General features: G+C 35.9%; 3 protein-coding genes across 3 annotated transcripts in view; all 3 read right to left on the bottom strand.

The window, feature by feature from the left end:
• erbb4a (erb-b2 receptor tyrosine kinase 4a) overlaps positions 1-3,118 on the bottom strand; it is a 173,303-nt gene extending 170,185 nt beyond the window's left edge. The window contains exon 1 of the mRNA XM_084401932.1: positions 2,825-3,118. Coding sequence (XP_084258058.1) covers positions 2,825-2,924 — 100 coding nt within the window. The 5' untranslated portion in view covers positions 2,925-3,118. The remainder of the gene's footprint in view (positions 1-2,824) is intronic.
• Positions 3,119-5,597: 2,479 nt separating this feature from the next.
• ube2f (ubiquitin-conjugating enzyme E2F (putative)) lies at positions 5,598-13,911 on the bottom strand. Its single transcript, XM_084393531.1, has 10 exons — positions 13,675-13,911; positions 11,828-11,977; positions 10,721-10,750; positions 9,774-9,839; positions 8,433-8,500; positions 7,703-7,773; positions 7,536-7,593; positions 6,049-6,081; positions 5,894-5,956; positions 5,598-5,747 (listed from the first exon to the last, which is right to left on the bottom strand). Exons 2-10 carry the CDS (start codon positions 11,943-11,945, stop codon positions 5,697-5,699), a joined length of 558 nt encoding a protein of 185 aa, XP_084249657.1. The 5' UTR covers positions 11,946-11,977; positions 13,675-13,911; the 3' UTR covers positions 5,598-5,696.
• Positions 13,912-14,029: 118 nt separating this feature from the next.
• Positions 14,030-18,767, bottom strand: LOC311280952 (putative methyltransferase). The gene is made up of 6 exons (XM_084393516.1): positions 18,438-18,767; positions 16,018-16,178; positions 15,085-15,298; positions 14,813-14,916; positions 14,496-14,633; positions 14,030-14,231 (listed from the first exon to the last, which is right to left on the bottom strand). Exons 1-6 carry the CDS (start codon positions 18,546-18,548, stop codon positions 14,135-14,137), a joined length of 825 nt encoding a protein of 274 aa, XP_084249642.1. The 5' UTR covers positions 18,549-18,767; the 3' UTR covers positions 14,030-14,134.
• Positions 18,768-19,248: the final 481 nt, after the last annotated feature.

The raw sequence follows: 19,248 nt of genomic DNA, 5'->3' as shown, positions 1-19,248 counted from the left end.
CAAAATGGCACCACAGTCCAATATTGATGAAAAGATAAACAAATAATCAAATAGCAGATCCAGCAAACAGTTCAAGTTGAATCTTCTTGTTCATGAAAGAAACACACTTTAAAAGTATATGAGGCAAGAAACATTCCAAAGCACTTTGTTTTGAAGGTGTGGCCACAAGACTTTAATACACTACTGTTCAAAATAAATGAATACTTTCATTCAGCAAGGATGCATTAAATTAATCACAAGTGACAGTAAAGACATTTAGAATGTTTCAAAAGATTTCTGTTTCAAATAAATGCTGTTTTTTTAACCTTTCATCAAAGAATCCTGAGAAAAATGCATCACGGTTTCCACAAAAATATGAAGCAGCACAACTATTATTATTGATAATAATAAGAAATGTTTCTTGAACAGCTAATCAGCATATTAGAATGATTTCTGAAGGATCATGTGACTGAAAATTCAGCTTTGACCACAGGAATAGATAAATGTAAACAATACTGTATTTTTGGTTCAATAAATGCAGCCTTGGTGAGCAGAAGAGACTTTTAAAAACATTAAAAATCTTACCGATCCAAAACTTTTGAAGGGCAGTGTATATAACTTTTGAATTGTAAGGACATTTTTGCACAGTACTAGACATTTTTGCTTGTTTTTACAAACTGAGGAACATGTCGAAACTATTGGCAGTGGTAACAGAGCTTAACTTCTGCTGCATTCAGCCTATTCTCCCAAACATCTCCATTTTACACTTCATTCCGATAGACCACTTTAGACATTCTATACCAACTATAAGTCCTGCTTTGCAACTACATGTCAACTAACTCTCATTAGAGTATTAGTAAGGTAAAGGTTAAGTTTAGGGTCAGTAGAATAAGTTGGTTGACGTACTGTAGTTGCAAAGTTACTTATAGTCAGTAGAAGGTCTGTTGGGGAGCATCAAAATAAAGTGTTAGCAGATATTCTATTAAGAAGACAGTCTATTAATACGCTAATGACTGGTAGTTGACGTAGTAAAATTACTTATAGTTAGTACACTGTCTAAAGTGGACTATTGAAATAAAGTGCAACCTCATCTCCTTTTGTGTTCCACCAGTCACATGGGTTTTGAACAATATAAGTATGAGTAAACTGGGTGAATTGTGGGTGAACTATACAGATGTCCCAACATAAGAGCAGTATATAAAAACCTTGATACCTATGATCAAAAGACCATATGTGTGAATAATTACTGTGAAGAAAATACTTATAAATACAGTGAATGTGACAAGCTGCTGAATTCTGCAACCTGATGCTATCCAATTAGAGGCTGATATAAACAATCATTGCCTTTATATTATAATATTCCACCAAGCAAGAAACCTTTTTTTTTCTGTTCATAAGAAAGTTCACATCTAGACATCAGAGCAGTGACAACATTAATTAACAGGAAATATCCCCACTCCCTCAGCTCGCATGAACTCTCCAACCAAACTTAATTTGGCTTGAAGATGATTAATAATTTGATCATATTCTCAGGTCTACCAGCAGTAATTTTCTATCAAACTTAAATGTCAGATGGAAGCCTGGGTCAAATACGGTGCCATATGGTTCTCGACAGAGGTGTGAGCTGATGCATAATGAGAAGCATTTAAAGGACAGGTTTTTAAAACGATTTACCACAAAACCAGGCCTACGAAACAATTAAAAATTATGCTGAACAAATTTGCATGCACAATTTTTTTAAATGAGCCCAAGCCACATTCCAGAGTGTTTCATAAAAAAGGATTCGCTACAGTCAGCATAGCTCAAATTGTTTAGAAAAACACTTAAATTAGCTTATAAATATGCATCGGCCTGATATTTTGCAGGTGCAGTAACCTTGAGCAGAAGAAACCAATGGACCCATACCATCTAACATCATTTGCATTAGTGCATTATCCCATTATCTAGCAGTTAGTAGATTCGCTCCAAAAAAGTGAATTAAAAAAATAGCAGCATTCAACAAAGTAATTTTAATAAATTTAACTGATCCAGACTTCATAATTAATTAGATTTATAAATAATGACTTGTGGAAATATATAAATTATCAAAATAATATATAAATAATACAATTATTTTAAAAATCTATAATAATGATGATAAGGATGATAATGTCTATAATAATAATAATGTGGGATTTTTGAAATATCGATGTATGCATCATGAGTTAATTCCTAAGGTTCCGAGCTCTTCCGCAGTTATTACACATCATGGAAAAAGATGCGTAAAAACGCACGGCTCCGCGCTTCAGCTGCCCTGCCGTTAATCGGTTGACTGCCACCATCGTGTGGAGAGAGGATGAAGTAACTTAACTGCTCGTTTACACTTCAAAAATCAAGAATCAGCCAAGAAACAAGATCATTTAAAAATAGACGGAATGAAACATATCCGTATTCAAGCACGTAACCGTGTGCGCAAGTAACAGTGTGCGCAAACGCGCAAGAGCGGTGCAAATAGTGATTTCTCATCACCAGTGGATTTCTGATGTCAGTCTTCCATACATCTCTGACGAATGATTTGACATCTTTTGATTGATAAGGATCCTTAAGCACAAATATAAATGAAGCTGCGGCAGTATCACGAATTGCTCTCGGATGTAATATGGACACTTGGAGTTTGGCACAGAAGTATTTGTGCTGCCCAAGTCAGAATAAACGATCGCTGGGAGTTTACGGGTTGAAAAATGTTGAATGCACTGGCACGTGTCCATATATAAAATAAAAATGCTATACCAGAACACAAAGCTATCCAATAAGACTGATATGAAGGATGGATAAGCACTTTTACGCACGGGAGTTGGACGCTCACCTGACTGAGAGGTGCACAGGGGAACAATCACAGCAGTGAGGATGAGGACGATGATGATTTCAGATCGCATTTTGATCATATGAAGAGGCTGCATATCCATTTCTTCACATGTCCACTCCAATGTCCCGTTGGCGAGCTGTCAATTGTCTTTCAGCCTGTGCGTCTTTGCGCAGCTGTTCACATAGAGCGCATGATCTGGAGTTGAGCCTTGTTTTAAGTCTGCAAGTAAAACTGGATCAGTTCATTAAATGACAAGAGGTGAACGTGAGTTATTCCTGGTCTAAATGTGACTGCGTTTGGACTGTCAGCACTCTACGCTGAATTCCGGACCGAGTTGCTGTCTCCGTGCTCGGGCGCGCGCCTTGAGCGCTTGAACACCGCCCTCCTAAGCACTGATTGGACAAAAGTGTGAATTAATTAAGGTGAGTCACGCCCCCAAACACAAACCTGTATTGTGTGTGGGTTTTAGTTTTTACTACAGTGTTCGAAGTCGTAGTTTGAGCGGAATGAACATTTAATTCCACGTACACATCCCCAAGACTCGTAACTGCAATAAGTTCAAATATTTATAATTAATGTATTATTTTCCATATCTCAATGCTTTTTAGACTTGGTACCATGGTAATACAGCGTTTCTTGGCCATGTACGAGAACGACTTGGCATTCCATGAAGTATCATGTATCATGGTATACAGATTAGTAGCATTCATTACATGCTTTAGCACATGATTATTCCTTAACAGTACAGTACTTTGTAAGGGTTAGGGTTCATCTTTTTTTGTCATTTTTATTTGAATATGTGTGTGGCCAAGTGCCTTTATACACATGTACAAGCACTTTTTTTTTTTCTTTTTTTTTTAGACAATAGCGCCATCTGGTGCAAAGACAAACACACTTTGTTTGGTACAGCATTCTACTCATACTAATTCCGTTGTAGGGTGAATTCTGGATTGCAATATACTTTTTTTAATCACCCTATATAGTATACATATCGTGCATAGTAAGATAATTGTATGCATAGGCAATTCATTTGCAAAAATGTGCAGTATACAACAGAGACCGCTGCAGTGGACACAGTACTGCAATTTGATTGCAATTGCCTTCAACAATTCCAGTGTAATTGGTGAACCAGACAAATACAGCTTCTTCTTTTTTTTGTCAGATCTCACTATTTGATCTGACTGCAAAGAGTTAAAACATTTTTACACAAAATTGGACTAAAATAATGCAGTAGGCAGTACAAACATAGCCCTAGTAAGCTGCCTATTTTTGGCATCATAGGCAAATTTGCATTATATAATGCCTAAGAATGTATCTAGGTAAGAAGCTCACTATGTTTTGAGCCAAAACCAATGTTAACAGACAAGCGGCATATTATTTTCCAATCATAGCTCTAATGTGCCAAGTACCTAGACAGCAGTTTTGGGCAATAAAGGCAAATTCACATTATATAATGCCTGAAAATGCCATCTAGGTAGGCAGCTCACTAGATTTTAGGGCAAAGCCAGTGATAATCTATACACAGAGCACTTAAGAGAACAAATTATGATAGCAAACTGTAGAAGTTTACACACAAATTACTACAATTCTTTACTTAGTGGTAGAATTCCTCTTTAATATACTTTACAAATGGATATACACCCCTGAAGAGAAAAAAAAAAATCAAATTAAATAAAGTAAATCCTCACTAATTGAACAGGCTTTATGGCTGAGCAGTTCAGTAGCCCAGTGCATGCTACCAAATCAGACATGTATTAAAATCCCAGTCTCTCGCTCAAACACACGCTCAAACACACACTCTCACACAAACACAGTACTAGCATACAAGTATTCTTGTGTACATGCACACATCGGTAAAGCTGAACGTGTATACACTGACAAAAATGCATACGAGAGCAAGGCTGAATCTCACCTGCACATCCAGAACATGTCCGGGTCATATTTCACTCCAAAATCAAAAGCAATAAGAAGTTATATTTTCCATTTAATATTATTTGATGATAATTATGCATAATTTCCTCTTCTTTTTTTTTTTATTCAAAGGAAAACATACATAATTCATCATCAAAATAAGTTGCAACTAAAAAAAAAGCGTTATCAGCACATCTTAATTTTATGCTAAATAGATTTTCTCTGATTTTTAAGTGTAAAATGTGAGCTGGACATTCGTGAGATTCACACATCTCACAGATTTGAACTGAAACAGTTTCAGAACTCATTCATTTGCATGGGTGATACGGAGTCGTCTGATAACTGCAGTGATTTTACATGTGCCGAGTTACAGGAAATGGCTTTACAGAAACCGCCCGGAAATCCACCGGCGTATTCTGCGGGACATCAGTGCTGTATGCTCTCGCGCATTTCCTCGTCGGTGGACTCCTCCCCCAGAGCGAATGAACCAATGGAACTTTGGGATTTCTATGACATCACTTATGAACAAATTCATGAAGCAGGCTGCAGAAGTTGGCTTACAACGTATGTTCAGTTATATGTGGCAAAAACACAGAGGCACTAGCATAGGAGGTGACATCAGAGAGGTTACACGTCCTCATTTTCATGATCACCATCTTTGTACTTGTTTTTTTTTTCTTTTCTTTTTGTGTGGGGGGAGTAAAAGCAATCTTGATTGAGAAGAACCAGCGAGAGTGTCCGCTTCGAAATAAAAATCCCACAGAAATGGACAGTAAGGCCCACATCCCCCCTCCCAAATCTTGCTCTGGGACTCACGGCGTCATTCATTACACATTTTAACTTTCTTCTTTCCCCAAGTATGTTTTAATAGTTTGCGATTTTGTCTCAGTTGCAGTCTGAATCGACGTACATCTGCAAAGTCACATGCATGTGAGAGTGGCTCACGTGGCAAACAGAGACATCATCTTGCATAGTTTTTGATGAAGTCCTGAACTTTGTTCCTGAAATCCTCCTAAAACAGGACGCATGAAAGAAATTGATGGCTTTGGATACATATGCAACATCATTGTATTTCATTTTTTTCTTTAGCCATTACGTTTCCAAAATACTGTGTCAATAGAATTCTTTGGAAGCGTGTTTAAATGCGTGGTGTTCTACCTTGTCCCGTAAATGATGCTCTGCTGCATCTATATTCAGTGGGTCATCAAAGTTAAGAAGATCCTGTAAGAGAAACGACACATCTATTGGCTTTCACACTCAAAATTGAAAACTGATTATCTAAGATCTTTCTTGAAGATAGCATGTGTACTTACAGTAAAGAGTGAATTCAGTCCCCATACTACATCCTGAAGACATAAAAATGGGTGGGAAAAATAATGCAGATTAGCCAACACAGACACTTGCCATACAAACATCACTTTCTTTGTACTAAATAAAGCAACTAATATTAGATATTTAAATATACAGTCATACTTAGTTTAATATTTACATTATTTATCATAGTGATATGCATTTTCTGAAGAAAACACCAATGCTTGCGATGCAAAAGTATAAAATGTTTTTTCTTAGAAAGAAAGAAAGAAAGAAAGAAAGAAAGAAAGAAAGAAAGAAAGAAAGAAAGAAAGAAAGAAAGAAAGAAAGAAAGAAAGAAAGATTCAAAGGAAGGAAGGAAGAAAGAAAGAAAACATGACTCAAAGGAAGAAAGAAAGAAAGAAAGAAAGAAAGAAAGAAAGAAAGAAAGAAAGAAAGAAAGAAAGAAAGAAAGAAAGAAAGAAAGAAAGAAAGAAAGAAAGAAAGAAAGAAACTAAGGAAGTAAGAAACTAAGAAAGAAAGGAAGGAAAAGACAGGAAGAAACTAAGGAAGAAAGTAAGAAAGTAAGGAAGGAAGGAAGGAAGGAAGGAAGGAAGGAAGGAAGGAAGGAAGGAAGGAAGGAAGGAAGGAAGGAAGGAAGGAAGGAAAAGAAAGGAAGAAACTAAGGAAGGAAGAAAGAAAGAAAGTAAGAAAGAAACTAAGAAAGAAAGAAAAGAAGGAAGGAAGGAAGGAAGGAAGGAAGGAAGGAAGGAAGGAAGGAAGGAAGGAAGGAAGGAAGGAAGGAAGGAAGGAAGGAAGGAAGGAAGGAAGGAAGGAAGGAAGGAACTAAGAAAGAAAGAAAGAAAGAATGACTCAAAGGAAGGAAGGAAACATGAAGCAAAGGAAGGAAGAAAGAAAGAAAACATGACTCAAAGGAAGGAAGAAAGAAAGAAAGAAAGAAAGAAAGAAAGAAAGAAAGAAAGAAAGAAAGAAAGAAAGAAAGAAAGAAAGAAAGACTCAAAGGAAGGAAGAAAGAAAGAAAACATGACTCAAAGGAAGAAAGAAAGAAAGAAAGAAAGAAAGAAAGAAAGAAAGAAAGAAAGAAAGAAAGAAAGAAAGAAAGAAAGAAAGAAAGAAAGAAAGAAAACATGACTCAAAGGAAGGAAGGAAGGAAGAAAGAAAACATGACTCAAAGGAAGAAAGAAAGAAAGAAAGAAAGAAAGAAAGAAAGAAAGAAAGAAAGAAAGAAAGAAAGAAAGAAAGAAAGAAAACATGACTCAAAGGAAGGAAGGAAGGAAGGAAGGAAGGAAGGAAGGAAGGAAGGAAGAAAGAAAGAAAGAAAGAAAGAAAGAAAGAAAGAAAGAAAGAAAGAAAGAAAGAAAGAAAGAAAGAAAGAAAGAAAGAAAGAAAGAAAGAAAGAAAGGAAGAAAACATGAAGCATTTCAATAGAGTTCCGCTTGGTAAACACTTTAATGAATTTCCCAAGATGCATTACAAAAACAGAAATTACCTTTAGTGTACGGGTGGGTGCCCATCCAGTACCGTCAATTGAATGCTCTCGCAATAAACTTGAATACATGAATACAATATCAGTTAAAGAACATAAAAATAATCAAAACAATGTGGAGTCTAACACATTAAGACATATGAATACATAACAGACATATATATATCTACCTCAGGCAGATCTCTCCGGTTTCTGCAATGTTTGGGTGCCATATTCTAGTCATGCACTTGACTTTAGGAGGCTGTGGAAAGCAGAACATGGTTAGTTCTATTACAGCCCTAGCTGGGGTGCATCTAACAGAAATCACCAAGTCTATATCCAATCGATCTGCTTGATCACCCGCCTTTTCAAAATCGACAAGATTGTCATCTGTATTCCAGACTGGGAATACAAATGCAGCAAATAATGGACAGTATGTGAAAATTAAAGTACATTAAAGCATATTAACCTATTCTATGACACCAAATACACAAAATAATGAACTTTTAAAAAAGCATTGTATGACCCCTTTAATATGAATTACTATAAATGACTTCTAGTCATTACAATGCAGATAGGTTTTTATATAATCATGGAGGTTTGTATAATGCCTTTCATAATCCTTTTCATAAATCATAATATTTCATGATTTTGGGTCCATGTCTGGATCTCAGCACAGCCTTTACATGGCTATTGCAGTGCTCTAAGGTCAAGGATGGGTTGTGTTATACATGTGTGCATTTGTGTGGGAACACTCAGGCTGCTATTTCATTGAATTCAGACACTGCAAAACATCGGTAATGCCCGCAAACATCTATTTAACGGCCCCGCTTACAAATGGACTAATAAAATCATCATTGCAGTGCAAGTGAGTAAGTGTGGCATTACCTCATTACTTCATGATATGTTACAGGCACTTACCACCATATTATAGGCTTCAAGAACTTCAATCTCAAACTGAAACTTTCCACCAAGGTAATAGCCTTCATCTGAAGAGATGTTTTGTGGAAATGGAAGGTTATATTTTCACTAGCATAATACAAAACATTTGACAGATACTAGCAATGTACAACAAAAAAAAAAAAAACAGATGAGCAAAGGCCTCTTCACACCAAGGGCCCTATTTTAACCATCTGAAACACAAGTATCAAAGGCGAAGCGCAAGTAACTCTGTGGGCGGATCTCAGGCGCTGTTGCTATTTTACCGGCGGGATAAACGACTCTTGCGCTTCTAAAATGCGCCATTTTTCTAAAATGGGTTGGTCTGAAGTAGCTCCATTACTCATAGGTGTGGTTTGGGCGTAACGTGAAATAAACCAATCAGAGCATCATCTCACATTCCATTTATGAGCAGGCGCGCTTGTTCCATGGCGGCTTGCTATTATAACGGCGGATTTGCCAGGCGCGCGCCATGAGCGGTTCACAGCCGAGGAGACCGACGTTCTCGTCAGGGCCGTAAAAGACAGAGAAGTGACATTGTATGGGGATGGGAGAAACCCACCCAAATTAGCTTCGGTTAAACAGGCGTATAATAATTTGGGTAAATGTGTAAGCTAGATTTATGCCTATTTTTGCACATCTTCATGGACACCATAATGATTTCCCTCATGTGGTAATATTTTTCCTTGTAATAATGTAGCCTATGATTTGCAAAAATGGCAACTGCTGCGTCTGTGTGTAGATGAGAGAATCAAAGTGTATGCGCGTTGTGCACACGCTACATTATGGCCAAGCATGCGCCCTCAAAATAGCATTTGAATAACATGCATAAGTCAGTGGCGGAATTGTTCTCTAAACCTGCAAAATAGCACCAGGGAACGTTTGCGCTGGAACACGCCTCCTCTTTTCACTGAACCGCCCCCGGGAGCGTAAGTTCATTCCCTAATTTACCGACGTGCGTCTGTGGAGGGAAAAGTCCGCTGTGCGCGGGTGCAAAATAGGAATGATACATGCGTCAATGTACAAAGTCAATTGCGCTGGGTGCAAGATAGGGCCCCAAGAGTGACAAAAAACAATCTGAATCATATCTGAAAATTAGCAAATGATAGTTGTTGTTTGTTTGCTCTTCTGGTTCCAGACACATGAACCATGAAACAACAGAAAATAGATTATAAATGTTTTATTTCAAATACTTGTGATCTGTGAGAAAAAGGCCTTAATATTGTGTATGGATAGGTCAACTGAACTCTTTTACACTGTTCAACAGCATTTGCATTTAATGGATGTTAACAATTGAACCTTTTTAAAAGAGGTCAGAATTACCTGGAGAAATGGCCAACTGGAAGTGATGGAGTTTGTTTTCATCAGGAAATGTAACTTTACAGGTATCTGCAGAAAGGATAATATTTCGAATAATAGTTCATAATCACAAATATATATAAATTAACATCTGCATTACAACTGACAGATCCAGACAGATTTGTATCATGATTTTTTTGTGTGTATTTTTTGTATGTTTTATCATTTTAAAATGTTTCCTGCGATTAGAAACAGCATTAGGGATGCACCGAAATCATACAATAAATCATACAAAAATCATGTTATGGCCAATAACTAATAAATGGCTGCTATTCAAACTCAAACTCATATTTTGTCAAAAGAAATTAATCACAAAAAACTAAAAGCAACCATTTTAAATGCTACATGGCATAACACCATTATAATGTATAGTGTGAAAATGTATATTTATTTAAAGATTATATTTAACAGTTATTCATTCTTTTCAAGATTAGATGACAACAAAATCTAAAAATCAAATAAAGAGCTATATAATTGTAGATATACAAACAAACAATTATATATGCAGGTGAAACTCGAAAATTTTGAATATTGTGCAAAAGTTTTAATTTTGATGATTATGGCTTACAGCTTATGAAAACCCCAAAATTGAAAATCTCAGAAAATTTGAATATTACATGAAATCAATAAAAAGAAATGTCGGCCCTCTGAAAAGTATAATCATACATGTATATAGTTATATATAGCCTACTAAATATATTAGTTTCACCTTTTAATTTGAACTACTGAAATACACAAACTTTTGGACAATATTCAAATTTTTCGAGTTTCATCTGTATAATATATATATATATATATATATATATATACAAACATATAATTTTTTTGTTTGTCAATCTAGAATTATATATAGCAATAACTGATATGGTATCAATTTACTGCACAAAATGTCCTGGATAAGATACACTCACTTGGAAGGTTGGTCTCAAGTTCTGCAACCTCTGTAAACACAAACCAAAACATGAGTGTTCAAAACTGATGGGTGACAGACTTATGAAACCAGCTTTTACTAACCAGTACATAAACAGATGTTTTAGAACGATATTCAGTTTTAAAATTTCCTTTGTTACTGGAATCCTTCCCTGAATTTGTTTATTATTGGAATTCTTGTTTATGAAGCACTGATATACAAGACACATATATAAAAGAAAAAGCATATATATGGCCACCAGCTATATATGGGAAACTGCATTCTCTCAATACCATCTCTAAATGTTCAGTTGGGACGGATCTAATGGCCTCACTGATTCACAAAAATAGCCTGAGTGTTTGACTGCGGATGGGAACGGCTTTTTTACGCTGCTGGTAATGGCATACAGACTCCTCCTCTCAGTCTGATATAAATAGAGTTTACTGCTTTCCTGATCTGGTCTGCATCACATCACCTTACTGCCACTACAACTGCCAGCAGACAGTCACCGCACAACACAACACAACACAACTCGACTCGACTCAACATGCTCTCTGGATTTAGACCTGCTCTTCTCTTTCAAAAAGTGTCGACAGAGTGTCGTTCATGATCCAATTGCAATGCGTGTTGAATCATGATAAATAGAATACATTTATTTTCAGAGACCACAAAGACAAAAAATATATATAATCTTAGAGATTCAAATGTAGACAGACAGACAGATAGATAGATAATAGTTCAAAAAGTGTCAAAATGATGTATTTATATATATATATATATATATATATATATATATATATATATATATATATATATATATATATATATATATTTGTTTGTTTTTTTTACCAATAATTCAATGTACAAAACACGTTTAATTTAGTTAAGTAAAAAAATGCGTTATCTGGTGTCTTTAACCTTGTGTTATTTTTTTGTTTTTGTTTTTGTGGATAAAGCCACGTCACAAAACCTGTTCAGTGTTCATGTAGTATGACCTGTTCTTGTGTAACTGCCTAATATGTATGTGACCGTTTCAGAACAGACCTAAAAATGGGTTGTGAACCAGCAGGCTCTAGTGTCATGATCATGTTTGGTCAGTGATTCGTACCTTTGATGAGCAGTCGATCTCTGATGGACACTCTATGAGAGGCATCATTAGAGCCTGCAGAGGTTCGGCCGGCCCTCATGCCTTCCTCCCTCTTCAGCTTACTGGCTAACGTCAGCATACCAGCACACCAACATACACACGCTCACACACCTGTGACCAACACAAATACACACGATGATGGTGAACACTATTTTAGTTAACTAAACATGGCACTTGAAATAAATGTTAACTGAAATAAACTAAACTAAAAATAACTTATTTTATTCATTTTATAACTTCATTTAATTTAACTTGACATTTCTAAAATAAAATAAACAAAATAACTTTCTTTTTTTTAATATAGCCTACATTTATAAAAAAAAAAATATATATATAAAAAAACTATACAGGCCTAGACATAAAAAACAGAAACATTTTAATGCAAAAAAATAAAATGACAGACATTATTATGTTCAATTTTACATCTAACAGTTAAATGCCTTCCAAGTGCAATACCCCACTTTTTTTGTGCAATATCCTTGTAAATTTTTGTCCTATTTATTCACATTATTATTCACAATAATGTGAATATGTTCAGTATCTGTAAATATTTATTCTGAATAACCCTATAATAACCCTTGGCAACAGAGCGCTTTTTGATTCTGACATTATTTCTGTTTGGGCCCAATTTTGTATGTTTTCTGCAAAATCTTTACAATGATAATCATATATATATATATGTGTATATATATATATATATATATTTTTTTTTTTTTTTGCCAAAATACAACATTTACTAAATTATTAAAATTATAAACCTATTCATATTCTTTTAATAGGTTCCTCGAACTAAATAGGCATAATATTAAACAATAATATTATTGAAGCTTTGATCCACTGTTGTTTTATTACAAAGAAGGCATAAACTTGTACTTGTATAAAGCAAGAATACATTGTAGAAAAATACAATTTGTGTGCATATCAATCATAATTTATTCATGTTTTTTGTATTCTGAAACAATCAGCTACTGTATTGTAAATGCAGTATTATTACTATTATTATTATTATTATTATTAAGTGTGCAAATGTAAACTATATTTCATCACTTCATTGTTCCTCTTAAACAACAACAACAACAACAACAATGATATTGTGAGAAAAAAGCAGACTCGCCAAGTATTTTACTACATATTCTGCTACAAATGTTGTATTACGTGTATATAACAAATTAAACACAAAGGGTCACACTCTCTAGTGTGAAAGAATCAAGTAACGTTAAGTTACCATGGTATTACCATGTTTTTAGTGACCTGGTTTCACGGTAATATCATACAACTGACATGTACTGCAAAATCCAAAATAGCAATACCATGTTTTATAAACAAGCACTGTGGTAATACCATGGTATACTTGGAATACCATGTAAATACCCTGGTACAGGAATAGGGTAATCTGTCAGTGCAAATGAATAACGTTAAATCAAAGTACCATGGTATTACCATCTGTTACCATTAGTCTGGTAACGTTACCTTTATACTATATATACCTAAATATATAAAGCAATATTAAACCTCCTAAAGCATGTATATATTGTAGAGACTACAATAAGTGTAGCAGATGCAGATGATATGAAATTAAACAATCCAAACTTTCATAATCATCAGTTACCGGTTCGGTTCGAGCCGTTATCGTGCTAACATGTTCATTCGCAGCTACACTTTAACCCCCATCACACAGTGCATTATTTATCCTGGATGTGAGATGACTATCTGGTAATATACTGAAATGTAGGGACTAAAATATCTTTACATTCATAATACAACTAAAAAAATGTCAATAACTCGGCTGCGATCGATATTACACTTACCTGCAGCTGTCAGAGTCACCGAACTGTCCCGTTTACACCATAATCAGGATATTCCAAATGAATTTCACGCCGTTTCCCCCCAAATAACTTTTATGTAAATCACGTTGAAAGTCGTTAAAAGAAATATAATTGAGTGGAATACTTCGCGGATTAGTTCCGTGGAGTTTAATGATTTCCGCTGCCTGAGCGGTTTAGAAGCCGGAAGTAGTTCCGTTCATTTAAAAACAAAGTCCGTGTGGAATCAAACGCCACAAATAAAATTTCCGCCCTTTTTCTGCAAAGCCAGAAAGAGCCACTTAGAGCACTTTAGATAACTATTTTATGGTGTTCATAGAAACATTACACACACAATATAATAAATCCAACAGTTAAGTGTTTATTGTTCAACACAAATGCTTTAATGCTCTTTGAAGTACTGAGAAACAATTGAAACAGAGTGATCTGTGGGTTCTCAATCATTTTAGGATTTCTGTGGTTTAGAGGCTAATAAGTAGAAGTATTTCACTACCACTGTTACTTCAGTGTCAGTCGACGAGGACCCCATTGCTTCCAACAACCTGAAAATAAAATAATGACAATTAGTAACATTTTATTAATAATATTAAGCTTTATAAATATATATTCAGATTTCAGAAATAATTGGATTAATTAAAAAAAAAAATTAATCAAATGATGTGTTGATTTATAATTTAAGCATTTTTGATAATCTATGTATGTATAGGTTGAAATAAATAAATGACACTGGAGCAAATCCAAAGGCTATTTTGCTTCTTTCAGAGCATCAAGGACGATGTTCCTTATGAGCCGAGACTGTCTGTTACCTGTCTGTGATGGTCTGAGACAGTCTCTTGGCCTCAACAGGATCCTTCTCCAGGAAACCTTGATATGTAGAGAAAGTTTCAACCAAGCCAACGAACCCTGACAGTGGCATCATCATCCGAACCTTCAGACATTCATGCCTGTGCAAACAAATACAGGCATTTAAGTGTGAATCTGATATATTTATATTAGATTTTGCAATAAAAAAACAGTCTTTAAAGTTGATTACATTATACCATTACGTTTATATAGCATTTTTTTTATTTTTCATATTGGCATGATCCTTACAAAGCCGCTATGTAATAAAAAGCACACTTACCACTCTTTATCATCGTATGAAACAAGGTCATAGATCTTCTTGTACACTTGGAGGGAACTGGATCCTATGTAAGCTTTCCGAAAAGGGTGCAGGGTTGCATAGTACTGTGAATTGAAAAATAGAGTATACACTGAAGATCTCTAGTGCTAGAAAGCCAATCAATTAAAATGCTGCATCATACTTCACATAGGCTGCCTCATATCAAATATTTATAATATAGGTTTCCTGAACAACAACAACCCATGAAACATTTTGTTTATGGTTTATTTAACCTCTTGACAGATTTGATTGAGTTTCGAGGTGCTTTCTCCATATTCCAGATCAAAATCCATGGTGTAGCTGAGCAGCGCGAGGCAGCCTCCTGGCCTCAGAATCCTGTCTGCCTCCCGCAGGAAGAGCGGATGGTCGAACCAGTGAGCAGCTGTCATAGATATAACCAAGTCGACAATATCGTCCTCAAAGGGCAACTCCTCTGCAGGACTCTGTCTAATGGAGCAGGATAATCAGATACATATCCATAGAGTGAGTACAGACGGAAAAATAGATGGCACATGGTAGTAGTGACATGGTAAACATGGTAGTGATGGAACTATACTATGTTTTTAGAAATGTGACATGCAGTACCTTAAAGCTACACTTTGTAGTTTTTTTAAGTTGATTCTTAGCAAAAAACACTTTGTTCTTTCAAAATGATATGTGCTCATTAATGTGTAATTACTTCTACCAACTAATCAAGTATTCTCGTGAGCGTAGAATCTGCCATTTAGAATACATACGAGCGAGCCGCTCGAATGGTGGCAGCCATGTTGCGCCTCCATCTTGAAAATACATTAGCCAAAGAGGGACATACCTGGAAATTCAAGCTTCGCCTTTCGCGTTTTACACTCAGTGGCACCGTGACGAATGCGAGGGGGAGATTACTCGCGACTGCCGGCAGATTTGAAATAATACGGCCACCGTAGGAGTTAAAACGCCCTCGGAAATGGGAGGGGCTAGAAAGTAATATTCAGTTGGTAGTCATAAACAATTTCACCGCTAGATGGGAGAAAATCCTACACAGTGTAGCTTTAATATTCTCTGAAGTATCTTGTCAGTAGTACCATGGTATTGCCATATGATGTCCTCACATATACCTCTTTTTTTGAGCATAATGAAGCGAAGAATTGTTCTATATTCTCTTGCAGGTGTTTATAGTTATTTTGTACCTGTAACACAAATTTGCTGCGTGATCTTTAGCAGAGGCTATCTCCAGTTGAGCTGAACTGATATCTGTCCCGACCACAGTCATAAAGTGAGGAGCCAGTAGTTCAGTGCCCTGTCCTGATCCACAGCCCACATCCACTGCCAGATCAAGCGGCTCCTGGATCTGTTCATATATTAGGTCAAAAAAGAAAGCTTTAGCTATGTTGGTGTTTTCAACATTCGATTTTAAAGACTTAAAGGGATGGTAAAATGCCCTTTTCACAAGATGTAAAATATATCTATGATGTCCCCAGAGTGTGTGTGTGAAGTTTTAACGCAAAATACCCCACAGATATTTTTATATAGCAAGTTAAAGTTGTCACTTTTTGAGGGTTTGCAAAAACGCAAAGTTTTGTGCCTGGCCCTTTAAATGCAAATGAGCACACTAAAATGACAGAAACTGTTCTGCCTTTAATGTTAAAACGGAGTCAGTCAAAGATGGAGACTCAAGAAGAAGTGACAACATGTAGAATGCAACAGGACGTCTCTGAATGGTTAGTTGATGAATTTATGTTGCTGATGTGGAGTTAACTATCTTCAATTAAGATATTCTGTCATGATAAATCTATAAATCGCTCATATAGGAACTGTTGTGAGATGCACACAGAGTGACTTTCTATTGAGTGTGAAAAGATGGATGCTAAAGTTTGAGCTGACTCACAAATGTACTCTTATACAACAACTTTTCCTCTTCTCAACATGGACGCAGTGTTGCCAGATTGGGACGGTGATTTCCAGCCCAAAAGCTCACCAAAACCCGCCCACTACAAGAAAAAACCGCCCAAAATTTTACTGCCGCCAAAATAATATGATATAAATTCATTACCATGTCATTCAAGGTTGATAAGCACAATTTTTATCTTCTTAAAACAAAATAACAATGATAAAATAAAATAAAAAATAAAATTCCAGGAAAACAGATCAAAACAGGGCAATAATAAAGGAGAATTATAGCCAATATGACTAAAATGTCCAGATGGACACTGTCAAAACGGCAATCAAGAAATGAACCGATTACTTTAACCCTCAGAAGTACACATTGCAGAACATAACGCAGAATTTAGCAGTCAAACTCATTCATCGTTGATTCAAACCTTTTTCAGCAGCTGTCAGGGTCGAGTATTGTGCAGTCTGGACGGTGTAAAAGTTGCCGATGTCTCTGGTAAGGTTAGGTTAGTGTGCACATGGCCATGGACATATTTCACGTCCCATATTTCATTTAATTTCAAGTCATTCAACTGTGCTCTCCTCAGAGTTATATTCACCATCTATCCCACCAGGTGTACGTTTTTAGAGTTGCTCACTATCTTACTCTTTACTGTGTAGATAAAACTTTGGCATTAGCGATCACTTGAATATACAGCTACAACTTATCGCGCTCAATCGCATCTGCCTGCTGATCACTGATTGGCTAGAAGTGCGTGCTCGTCGGTGATGTCAACACTAACGCCAGCTGACTCTGCATGGGCGCGCGTGTGTGTACAGTAATGTCATGAATGATGACTGATTTTATGGACTACATGCACACTTTAGTTTAGTTTTTTAATCAATTAGACTTTAAAATGTAGATGTTTGAAAACCGCCGAACTGACCCCAAACCAGCCCAAATTTTGTCCACCCGCCCAAATCCTTTTTTACCCGCACAATCAAATTCAAAACCGCCCAATTGGGCGGGAACCCGCCCAATCTGGCAACATGGACGGCGTGTTCCCGGGGGCGGGGTTTATGTAAATTCTAGGGTAGTTTGTTGTAGTTCTTTTCTTTAAAAGCAAATATCTTCCTTTGCTTTGAACTTTGAGTATTGTAACTTTGCAGATGTTGTTTATGCTCAAACAGCAACATTACACACTAACTAAAGTTAGAAAAGTGAAATCATAATCAACCAGCCCTTTAAAAGGATAGTTTAAGTAAAAATGTTTGTTCCAAACTAGCTTAATTTTCTTTCTTTGTACCAACGTATAAGTTAGCTATTTTCTTTGAGTGAGTGACAATTCGATTAATTTGACGCTATAGGCCTACAGCAAATAATGGGAAGAACAACAAAATGCTGTAAATCCTAAAATAATTATGGTATTATGAGTTTGTAATTTCAAGCAACATAACGGAAAGTTTTTGTACATCTAATAAAAAAGGAAGATATTAAGTTACAATGGCCACGCCCACTCTTATGTAATAAGAATAGCACACCTGAAATCTGCTATTTTGCGTTAAAACAAATTTTAAAAAGCATTCAGGTTTCAAACATGAGGGTTTACAAATGATGACAGAATTTTGATTTATATTTTCCATAGTTTAGCCTCATTAAAGACAACTAAAACATCATACACATAATGTGCTGAGTCATCATGACAAAAGCTTTTCTAAACACACCCATCTCACATACTCTTTTTCGAAGGAAGTTCAGCACTTCATCGATGAGTTCCTGAGGAGGAGACACCCGGTAACGCTGGTAAGATTCAGCATGTGCTTTTCCCTCAAAATGTCTCTGAGCCATTTCCCCTTTCTAAGTCAATCCAACAGACACAACCTGAGAATCTGGCCATGGGTTATTCATTACAACAAGCATAGGCGGAGTGTGTGGGGAAGGGCAAAAACCACTGACTGCTGCTGCTTCGGATTGCTTTTACAGATAAAAGCTGCCAATAACTGCAGGTACAGAATCAGTTTTCTCCGTAATGATTAACATCGACGAAACATTTGCCTATCCAGTGCGGATCTGTGTTTGCGCTCTGGAGTGCTTCAAGGGTTTCGATTTACAATGTGTTTTTGCAGCGTTGAGAAATGTAGCCAATCACAGACACAACTGTTGATATATTGACCGCAATGTCCAATCAGAGTTGCTTAAGTTAGAATTCACTGATCACTCGAAGAGAGTGCAGTCAATTTCTTTGATTGTAACTGAACTTTAGTGAGATTGCCCTCTTTCTAGCCTCATAGTAGGCTAGCCTATGTACAGTAGGCTACCGGTAAAAAAAAATGGACACATCACTATTTTTTATGGTTTTTTTTTGTAAGTCATAAATATTTTTTATGTAAGTCTCTTATGCACACCAAGCCTGCGTTTATTTGATCAAAAATACAGATTTTTTTTTTTTTTTTACAATTTAAAAATGTTTTTCTATTTTAATGTACTTTAAAATATAATTTATTTCTGTGATGCAAAGTTGAATTTTCAGCATCATTACTCCAGTCTT

The sequence above is a fragment of the Rutilus rutilus genome (genome assembly GCF_951802725.1).
Source record: "Rutilus rutilus genome assembly, chromosome: 2".
Lineage (NCBI taxonomy): Eukaryota > Metazoa > Chordata > Actinopteri > Cypriniformes > Leuciscidae > Rutilus > Rutilus rutilus.
This window is presented reverse-complemented; position numbering and strand designations above follow the sequence as displayed.

Excerpts from the sequence above, each read along its gene's own strand:
- ube2f (XM_084393531.1), bottom strand. The coding sequence starts at position 11,945 with ATGCTGACGTTAGCCAGTAAGCTGAAGAGGGAGGAAGGCATGAGGGCC. Across the intron at positions 7,594-7,702 it reads ACCGGAGAGATCTGCCTGAG|TTTATTGCGAGAGCATTCAA; the intron begins GTAGATATATAT and ends CATGTATTCAAG. Across the intron at positions 6,082-7,535 it reads CACCCACCCGTACACTAAAG|GATGTAGTATGGGGACTGAA; the intron begins GTAATTTCTGTT and ends TTATGTCTTCAG.
- LOC311280952 (XM_084393516.1), bottom strand. The coding sequence starts at position 18,548 with ATGGCTCAGAGACATTTTGAGGGAAAAGCACATGCTGAATCTTACCAG. Across the intron at positions 16,179-18,437 it reads TGAACTTCCTTCGAAAAAGA|ATCCAGGAGCCGCTTGATCT; the intron begins GTATGTGAGATG and ends ATATATGAACAG. Across the intron at positions 14,232-14,495 it reads TCTCAGACCATCACAGACAG|GTTGTTGGAAGCAATGGGGT; the intron begins GTAACAGACAGT and ends TTTTATTTTCAG.